General features: G+C 38.8%; 1 protein-coding gene across 1 annotated transcript; it reads left to right on the forward strand.

The window, feature by feature from the left end:
• Positions 1-1,332: 1,332 nt before the first annotated feature.
• Positions 1,333-8,914, forward strand: DSPP (dentin sialophosphoprotein). Its single transcript, XM_057729692.1, has 5 exons — positions 1,333-1,374; positions 4,287-4,362; positions 5,452-5,538; positions 5,673-6,671; positions 7,154-8,914. Exons 2-5 carry the CDS (start codon positions 4,312-4,314, stop codon positions 8,912-8,914), a joined length of 2,898 nt encoding a protein of 965 aa, XP_057585675.1. The 5' UTR covers positions 1,333-1,374; positions 4,287-4,311.
• Positions 8,915-10,879: the final 1,965 nt, after the last annotated feature.

The raw sequence follows: 10,879 nt of genomic DNA on the forward strand, positions 1-10,879 counted from the left end.
ATGTTAAAATGAAGAGAATCGCTGTCAGGAGAGAACGACCTAGAAGAAAGACTGAGGGTGTGACACGACAATCCTTTGTTGAAACCTGGGAAAGTTAACAAAAGATCAGAATATTCATGTTAATTCAAATTAACGGGAAAGGAAGGCAGGTTCAATTCCCTAACCTCCACTAGTACCTGTGTGTGAGTGAAGGTGTTGTGTTGCTCCCAGAAGTGACTGAAGACTCCTTAAAGTTTGGTTAGATCCTTTAAGCTACCCACATAAACATGCTGTTTAAATAAGAACAAAGTGTTTGTTACGAAAACGCAGCATCAAGGCAAATCCTCTTTCCATTCCCGCCATTCCCTCCAACCTTACTACTTCCCCTTTAATAGTTCTATGTGTAAATTCAGGAGTTATCACTGCTGGGTGGTAGTAAGTTACTTGGTTCACATCCTTTGCTATTATGGCATTAAAAAAAATTGGAAAATTTTGAACAAGTACATGGAGAGACTTACTGTCAAGGTTTTCAACTCACAAATTGGAGAATTGGTTTAGGGATTACCTGCATTATAGCATACGTCTGGGGTTCAAGAGAATGGTGAGTTCAGGTGCCAAAACTTCTGCGGGAATTATGGTCTGGCTTTCTATGTTGTTCTCCACAGGTAGCACAAATAACACAGATAATTGACAGCTAGATCTACTGTCTGTATGCACTTTTGCACATCTAGATACCTTACAATAACTTTTAGTATTTTGAATACCTATTTTTAAAATTTAGTTTGAATACTAAATTGATACATTTGAGGTTTCTTGGGAGTTACTGTTTATAGATTGTTAAAGACCCCTCAGGCAATGTCAAGGCTGTTGCATGTGGACAGTTTCTTGAATTATAGCACAGAAACTTTAATACCTACCTCAGGAATGATAGGGGTCTTAAATAGGCAGTATATTTACTAAAGAAACCTAGAGTTTTCTTAGATTGCCAACCTTAGTAAGACAAGAAATGTCAGGGTGACAGAGTTTAAGTGGCTCTTTTTAGATATGTTACACTGATTGTCTATATTTAAGATGCAAAACAGCCTCCCATGAGCTATTTAATTAAGTGAAAGTCAGTCTAGTCCCTTTGGAATCGAATGGTTCAGTGAGCAAATGCATATCAGCAAGTGAAGGAAGTGGGGGAAGTTATTATGTGCTTCATAGACCTGGTGACACTTTATAACCCCATATCAAGGATCCTAAACAGTGATTGGTTGAGAAAATTATCAAACTGACTTTAAATTTCAGCAGATACAAAATTGTCATGCAAAAGTCCAGGACAGTGTGCCACTCTCAGTCCTCAAAGAGAAAGATAAGAAATCCTGGATTTTCAAAGTCCCTTTGAAGGCTTTTAAGGTAAGATAGACCATCCTCTTTACTTGAAACCAACTGATTCCTTTAGAAAGAAATTCAAATTTCAGAGAAGCCAACTTGATTTTTAAAAAATGAATAACCCTTGTGGTTAGATTTTTCCTTCCCTTTCAATTTGTCAAATCAAGACTATGTTAAAAGATAATGGAAAATTATGGGATAAGGGATGCTAATTCCACATAGCAAAATATTGTATCACTGAAGAATAAGATTTTTTTTCACAGCCAGTGTGTTAAAATATCAGTTGCTAACAGTCAGAATAAGTATATGTAAGATGAAGCACATATTTTATATCTAAGATATTAACAAGGGAATGAATGATTAGAATACTTTATTCATAAGTCACTAAAGCTCCATTACTGTTATTTTTTATCCAGAAAAACCATCTTTAAGGGTCTTGAATCTAGTTAAAGCCATTTTTTTTAACCTTGCCATTACAATGTAAGATGTGTTGGGATTTAATGAAAAAGGGAAGAAACAATCTCTTTCAAATAGTAACATTTAAATGCTGATTCTGTTAAGAAATAAACATGTATTTGGGAATTTGATTTAACACTTTATATTACATTCATTTCAAAGTCTGGCAAATCCAGTCAGTGATAAACTCGATGGGGATAGGGCTCATATCTGTTCCCAGGGCTCAGTATCTGGTCCACGTTAGGCTTTCAAATGTTTGTTGAATGAATGAATGAATGAATCTCAGTTTATATTTAATTTTTTGGTCCCTGAAAAATCAACCTTTGGCCTAAAATAACAATAGTTGACATTATTATTATTGACATTAGGGTTTTAAAACTAGATTAAAATATTTCTGCTTAGGATAACTGGAGAGTCTGTCTCTGTCACACACTTTTGCTGTTTCATAATATAATAATAGGTTTGGAAAATAAAAGACATGTTACTGAAAAATTGGTGAACTGAAGTAGAAACTTGGTAATTATCTGGTTGCTTTGATTACTTTTGATAAAATATTGGATAACTCAGATATAAATATCTACCTTGGGCTTTGAAACAGGGCTTAGTCAAGCTTTGCTTTTCAAGGTTTTATTAACTTGTTCAAATTAAGTATAATCTCATTTTGTTTGTGATAACACATGAAATAATCTGAAGGGGGCTCACCCAGTTCTGAAGCCTCTGCTTTCAGGATGACAAAACTGAGGCCATTTCTATAGTAGTCTTTCAAGCCATTTACCTACCTGTGGACACAGTAGCAAGCATGTCGTGCACTGTGCATTGTCCTGGAATTGATTTGAAAGAGAGGTGAAGTGGTCAGATTGCTGGATTGCAGTTTAGAAATGGGATGTACATAATTCTGGACTTCACCATCATTCTAGACTTCACCATAAGTTCCTTTCCAGGATACCATGTTTCCTCCAAATCACAATGTAGACTGGTCTTCTGCAGTCTATGAAATAATTAAGTTTGGGACTGCAAAGTACAGTATAACCTCTGCTTACTAAACAGCTGCCCTTCAACATCTATGCCCCAGAGTTCTGCATTATACTGTTCTGAGGTCACATCAGCCTTGTTTTTAATCAATAGCCTCTTTGAAGGAGGTCTAGCTAGTCTTAGTTTTCTGCTGAACAGCCATAAGAGTAAGCACATTTTCCCCCCTCAATAGCTGTGGAACTGGCTCCTCTCTCCCGTGAAAAATTCCAATACTTCTAAGACAGTTGATAGTCACTGGGGTTTTATTATGCTTCCACTACCAACATTAAATTCAATCAAAGCTATCTTATGACATACAATATTATAATCTATAAACCCAGTAGGAGGGCATGAAATAGAAGTAAAATTCCTCCTCCTTTTCTATAGTAATAGCACCATTGCATCAAGAAATCTAATTTGCAATAAACAGAGGCTTAAAATTTTGATTCTCATGAACTCTGTATCTATCCCAATGTATCAAAAATGTACATTAGACTGTTTCTGAATGTGAATTCTAACAGGAGTGAAGGATCATGTTTTTAGAAGTCCCACATAATAATCGCTATCATTTATTAAGAGATTGCTAAATACCTGGAACAGTGCTCCAAGTTACTTATAGCAATAAGTATATATTCATTAACAACATTCACAAAATAGCTTTTTCTGTGCTATGGTTTGGAATACAGTGATCACCAAGACACTCTCCTGGACCTCAGGAGCTCTTAGCAGGGCAGGGGAACACGTAAGTAGCCATGAGGCTACTTCAAAGCATTGAGAACAGTGCAGTGATACCAGCGAGGTGTGCAGAAGCTGCTGGGAGTGAAGAGGAGAGAGACACCAAATGCCCTTTGACGTGGAGTCAGAGAATGCTTCTCAGAGAAAATTCTTCTGCTAAGATAATCGGGATAATCCTGATGTGCCGGTATTATTACCATCCCAGACCAAGGAATCAAATATTTAAGAAAGCTACTTAAATTCTTCAAGCTCACACATCAAGTATCAAAGATAGAATTGGAGCCCACGTCTCTGAATACAAACTCCATCTTCTTTCATCTTCATGCTAGTAATTTCTCTTCCATACAGTCTACCCTAGCCCAGTTGTGTGGATTTGGGGTGTGGATGATAATTGTTTCATCTTTTAAGCACCATCTTAGCAGAAATTAGTTAATCCTTGATTAAAACTATTCAGAAGAGACATTACTGCCATCAGGAACGGCAGAAGGAGAGTTATAGTTATGGCTTTTGTAACTGCCTGGCTGTACCGCTTCATTGGCAAAGGCAGAAAAAATCTGGGAAGCTCCATCCGTGCTGAGCTGGAACACTGAGTCTTGACAGCTTCTTCTCACGTTGGATCCATACTCCTTGCCTAGGAAAAAGGCAAATGCTTACAGACCAAAACAGTACATTATATGGCTATTGTCTTTTGCTTTATAAGTAATTTTGTGCTGTTCTTGTTTCTTTAAAAACAGCCACTGATTAATATTCCTAAAGAAAATGAAGATATTTATATATTTTTGCATTTGGGCAGTAGCATGGTCCATTCCAGTAAGTATGACTTCCTCAAAAAACCTTCTTACTTTGCTTTCTCTCTTAAGCTAACATTTGTACATATATATATATATATATATATATATATATATATATACACATTTTTTTTTTCTTGAGACCTTGCAGATCAGCTGAGACTAAACTTTTAGATTTGCATGAAAGACTTTCAAGGTATATTTGGGGTCTCAACAAAACCAAATATGCACTCCAATTCATGCTCCCATTCTTCTAATAGAAACTCCTGTCCTGTTGGAAGGATTATTACTTTTAAAATTCATTCAGATTAATTTACATTTAATGCTTAGAAGTCATGGATCTTGTCCATCTTTGCTCATGACCTATGAGTTTCATTCTAATAGCAACGAAGTCTGTATTGTTTAGGAAGTTTTCAAGAAAAAAAATAGGAAAAAAATCATGTTTATTCAACAAAACAAAAACGAATATTTCACTCATAAAGTTAAATTTGGAATATACAGATAAACACAACAAAGAAAAGTTAAGAAAATTAAACCACTTGTAATTTTACTAGCGAGCTACTATGGTTAACATTTTGTTATGCTTTCATAATACCAAGTTCTTTGGTATTTTGTAGTTGAGAATTTTCTCAACTGTTTCCATTATGCTCCTAAAGGGCACAGAAGTAGCAAAGTACTTACCTTTGCTTCTGCCCCAGCTCTGGTCAGACCTACTATTTTCTTAGGGGTTTTGGCCAGGATTCTACTTCATGTGGGTCTGGTGTTATTGCAAGAAACTTATTACACAGAAACACCAAAGGGCTCTCTCTTCATTTTTATAAAAGACTATTCCCTTTCTACAGTTGAGATAAGTGGTCTGGTTAATACTTCAATAAAATTGGTAATACTGTTATGAAAAATATCTGCATGCCAAGTTTAAATTCTACATAATCCCTATAACAAGCCACTTCTCTTTTCCATCCAATTAGATCATACTTTGACCTTTGTGTTATATCTTTTTTTCTTCATTTAGGGAAAAGTGTGTGTGTGTGTGTGTGTGTGTGTGTACGTGTGCACACGCATGTACACAAAATAAGAATGTTTTCAATTTCCAGTATTTTCACTTTGGTAGGTTCCTCAGATCAAGCCATTGGAGAAACATGCTGCGGACAAAACTGTGAATTTAAATCTTCTAGCAAAATCGAAAGTGCCAATACAGGTATAGGATGTAACATGTGTTTCTAAGTTGTTTTCAGATTGCATTCACTTCCAAAAGAGTAATGCTCCTCTTTTCAGCTTGTTTTACTTTAAGATGGTATCCACAATTTATTTTGAACTGTTTCTCTTTTCCAGGATGAGTTAAATGCCAATCATACCACCAAAGCAAGTGGTGTCCCCGTGCATGAAAATGAAAGAGGAAGGCAACAGGATGCCAAAGATGGTTACAAAGGAGAGAGAAATGGTTCTGAGTGGGCAGACGTGGCAGGGAAAAATTCTTCGACACGTTCCATGTTAGCAAACGAAGAGGGGAATACTGAGGACCTGAATGGGGGCACAGAAAAACCAGAAACATATGGTCATGATGGGCTCCACGGACAAGAAGACAGTACCATAGCAAATGGCATTGGGGGACAAGTAAGCATCATTGACCACGCTGGGACAGAAAATGGGAGCAATATTAATGGGGTTATTGAGAACAATTCCAAAAATGGGGGAGTTGGAAATGCAAGTCACAGTGAGGATGCCACGGTTGTCCAAGAAGATGGACATCAAGTAGCTGGAAACAATAACAGTACAGGTCATGAGAATGAAATAAATGGGAATTTCTGCAGAAATGGGGGTGATACAAGTGGAATGACACCTCAGAGAGAAGGCGAGAGCAACGGGAATGAGGAGACAGGGGTACCACCAGGGGCAAGTGGAGCTGGCAATAGAGAAGATGTTGCTTTGGATGATTCTGGTGGGAGTCCTAGTGGGAATGGAGCAGATGAAGGTGAAGACAGTGGCTCTGGTGATGGTGAAGGCGAAGAGTCAGGGGATGGAGAAAAGGGCACTGATGACAGCAAGGGCCAGGAGGGTCCACCTCAGGGAAAAGAGGAGGACGATGACAATAGCTTAGGTCAAAATTCAGTTAGTAGTGAAGATGATGGCACTGGGGACAAAGAAGACGTCCATGCCACTGATAGAGACAACACCTCCAAGAGCGAGGAAGATCCTGACGGTATTCCAGAAGACAATGGTAGCCAAAAAATAGAGGACACTCAAAAACCCCATCACAGAGAAAACAAAGCTGCGGAAATTGGAATCGCTGAAAAATCAGAGCCACCTGCTGTTGGGAAGAGCCAAGATAAGGTTAGTTCGTGAAGCTGGTTTCTTTCAATGGCCGTTTAAATTCTCCCCCTCCTTCCACGATGGTAGCATGAAAATAAATCACGACAAATAGTCATGTATTTTTGCACTTAAATTACTTGAATATTTAATGGGAAAGCTAGAGTTCTTACTAGACTTTGCTATAGAGCAATTTAAAAAAGCAGACATTTCTGAAAATTTGGTTACAATTCTTCAAGAGTCTTATTCTAAATAATTAATTCAGTGCGTAACTGTTTACAAAAGTTCCTAGTGGGTAAAAAATTGAATGGGGTGGTCTATAATCTAAACACCAGAGTACGTTCAAGTACTGAATAAAGCACATTTTCACAGACAGATGTTTCTGAAGTACTGGAAGCTGAACTCCTGTTCTCTGGCCACTTTCCCCAGTCAGTCTTCCTCAGACCAAAGCAATTTTGCAGAATAACACTCACTAATTAACCATTCTTTTCTCCATCTTTCCATAGGGAATAGAAAGGGGAAGTCCCAGCAGTGGCAACAGAAACAATATTACCAAAGAAGCTGGGAAAGTGAATGACGATAAAGAGAGTAAAGGCCAACATGGAATGACTGTGGGCAAAGGAAATGTCAAGACACAAGGAGCGGCTGACATAATGCAAGGACCCAGCCAGAAATCAGAACCTGGAAATAAGTTTGGACCCAGCAAAACACGTAGTGACAGTAACAGTGATGGCTACGACAGTTATGAGTTTGAAGGTAAATCCATGCAAGGAGATGATCCCAACAGCAGTGATGAGTCTAACGGCAGTGACGATGCCAATTCTGAAGGTGACAATAACCATAGTAGCCGAGGAGATGCTTCTTATAACTCTGATGAATCAAGTGATAATGGCAATGACAGTGACTCAAAAGGAGGAGACGAGGATGATAGTGGTAACGCATCAGATGCTAGTGATGGTGGTAGTGACGGCAATGGTGACAATGGGAGTGAAGAGCACAGCAAATCAGGCAGCAGCAGAGATAAATCAGATGGCAGCGACAGCAGTGACAGCAGTGATAGTGACAGTAAATCAGACAGTGACAGCAGCGACAGCAGTGACAGCAGTGACAGTGACAGTAAATCAGACAGTGACAGCAGCGACAGCAGTGACAGCAGTGACAGTGACAGTAAATCAGACAGTGACAGCAGCGACAGCAGTGACAGCAGCGACAGTAGTGACAGCAGTGACAGCAGTGATAGTGACAGTAAATCAGACAGTGACAGCAGTGACAGCAGTGACAGCAGTGACAGTAGTGACAGCAGTGACAGCAGTGATAGTGACAGTAAATCAGACAGTGACAGCAGCGACAGCAGCGACAGCAGTGACAGTAGTGACAGCAGTGACAGCAGCGACAGCAGTGGCAATAGTGACAGCAGTGACAGCAGTGACAGTAGTGACAGCAGTGACAGCAATGATAGTGACAGTAAATCAGACAGTGACAGCAGTGACAGCAGTGACAGTAGTGACAGTAGTGACAGCAGTGACAGCAGCAACAGCAGTGACAGCAGTGACAGCAGTGATAGTGACAGTAAATCAGACAGTGACAGCAGCGACAGCAGTGACAGCAGCGACAGTAGTGACAGCAGTGACAGTGACAGTAAATCAGACAGTGACAGCAGCGACAGCAGTGACAGCAGCGACAGTAGTGACAGCAGTGACAGTGACAGTAAATCAGACAGTGACAGCAGCGACAGCAGTGACAGCAGCGACAGTAGTGACAGCAGTGATAGTGACAGTAAATCAGACAGTGACAGCAGTGACAGTGACAGCAGCGACAGCAGCAACAGCAGCGATAGTGACAGTAAATCAGACAGTGACAGCAGTGAAAGTAGTGACAGCAGTGACAGCAGCGACAGCAGTGAAAGTAGTGACAGCAGTGACAGCAGCGACAGCAGTGATAGTGACAGTAAATCAGACAGTGACAGCAGTGAAAGTAGTGACAGCAGTGACAGCAGTGACAGTAGTGATAGTGACAGTAAATCAGACAGCGACAGCAGTGACAGCAGTGACAGCAGTGACAGCAGCGACAGCAGTGACAGCAGCGACAGCAGTGATAGTGACAGCAGTGACAGCAGCGACAGCAGCGACAGCAGTGACAGTGCATCTGACAGTGGTGACGAGAGCAACAGCAAGAGCAAGTCTGGTAGCGGCAACAATGGAGGTGGTAGCGACAGTGATAGTGACAGTGAGGGCAGTGACAGTAATCACTCAACCAGTGACGATTAGAACTAAAGAAAACCCCACAAGATTGCTTTTGTGGAAATTCTGATGAGTGATTGATAGGAAAGAGAGATTTCCAAGAAAGTAAAGAAAGGTGAAAAATAAAAAAGAAGACATGTAAACATCCACACATCTACAGAAACAAGAAAATATTCAAACTGTCAGATTTAGGACCAGGTCCCAACACCCTCACAGAGAGAATCTGTGTACCTGCGTGTTAAATATATTCTAAAAAGATTTTGTTAAAAGTGTAAATGTAAACATAGAACCATTAAAATATTCTTTAATACTCCACACAGAAACCTCAAGTAATCACATACTAAATAACTTCAATTTAAATGCCAAGTGCTTTAGAGAATGTAACAAGTAAACACATCTAAATAACCTGTGGCATTGCCTTAATCTTTCAGTAATTATGTATTCTGGATAGATGGTCTGCTTACTGCTAAGTAGAAGATGCGTTACCATGATCTCCAGCTTAGCTGCGATTCGTCGGCTTGTTCTAAGGAAGAAATACACCTGTAACAGGAAAAGAAAAATCACAGCAATGATTTAACCTACCTGGACTATGGAAATAATCTTTGTAATTAGTAAATAAAGTAATTACAGTTATGGAGATTCTAAAGAGTGCTAGACAGAAAAGAATTCGGAGGCTGATTTAAACAACAAAATCTCATGTATAGTATCACATTCCTGCAAAGCGCTGGAAATGTAGCATAAAGTCCCCAAAACTATTGAAAAAACTGAGGTAGTGCTTAGAACATGCCTTGCTTCCAGTAGCCATGCTCCAGCTATTAATAAATAAACGAATTCATGAATGAAGTGCTCTTGGAGAGGGTACACTTTTCGAACTCTCTGTTCAGGACTCTGCTAAGTGGAATCAGTTATTTGTCCTCCATCTCAGTCTCACCAAGCCAGACCTGGTTCACATTTGCCTTTAAACCCCTACAAACCAAAAATTCCACATCAGACCCTGAGACTCTCTTCTCACTATTTAATCTCTTTAATAAAGCCAATGGTTGCTTTGGAAACTACTCTTCTTTATCGGAGTCTTACATGCAGCTAAAATCTGAACATGGCTTCTTCAGATTTTGCATGAATGAGGATAATTCTTAGTTTTGAGGGAAGATTTAGTAGTGATGATTTATAATTTGGCTCTTTTTCTACTTAGGTAATTATTTTAGATTTGTTCTAATTCAAAAGTAAAATTCTATATGACAAAGTTTTGAATGCAACTACTTTAATGTTAATTTTCAAACAAGTATTAGTTGACAATTTATGTTCTATTATTAAGCATATTTTACACAAAGAGTTTCAGTAGGCCTTTTCTTCCTGCCTCCTTCCTCCTTTATGCAAGAGTTTCTTAGTTAAGGGATCAATATTGCAAGTAATATTGCTGAAGGCTTTAAAAATACTGCTATTTATAAACTACGTGGTAACTCATAATACTGTAAAATTTCAAGTTTCTACTATATTGCAATCATGTAAATGGCTCCAAACTTCTTTCCTTAAAATATGCTCTAGATTTTTAACTGCTTTAGGCTTCAGGGTTTTTGGTTTGTTTGTATTTTTTTTTTTTCAATTTGTAAATTGTGGCTTCTAGCAACTGTCCCACCTATTTCAAAAGGTTGTTATGGGTGCTAAGTCAGGTAATGGATGTGAAACTCTTTGTAAATTATATAAGATATGTAAATGAGAGAGATAATGAATTTTGGTGCTATAATAAACATCTATTTATATGACTGTTCACAAGGAAAACTCCCTTCATCTTAATGGGTTTGTGAGCACTTACTTCCTCCATCATATTTTTTAAATTAGTGGTTTTTTGGCTGCACCCGTGCAGCTTATGGGATCTTAGTTCCTTCGTCAGGGATTGAATGTGGGCCCTGGCAGTGAAAGTGCTGAGTCCTAACCACTGGACCACCAGGGAATGCCCTAACATTAGTTATTTTTTAAATAAAAAAAGCAATA

This window comes from Hippopotamus amphibius, chromosome 3 (genome assembly GCF_030028045.1).
Source record: "Hippopotamus amphibius kiboko isolate mHipAmp2 chromosome 3, mHipAmp2.hap2, whole genome shotgun sequence".
NCBI classification, from domain to species: Eukaryota; Metazoa; Chordata; class Mammalia; order Artiodactyla; family Hippopotamidae; genus Hippopotamus; species Hippopotamus amphibius.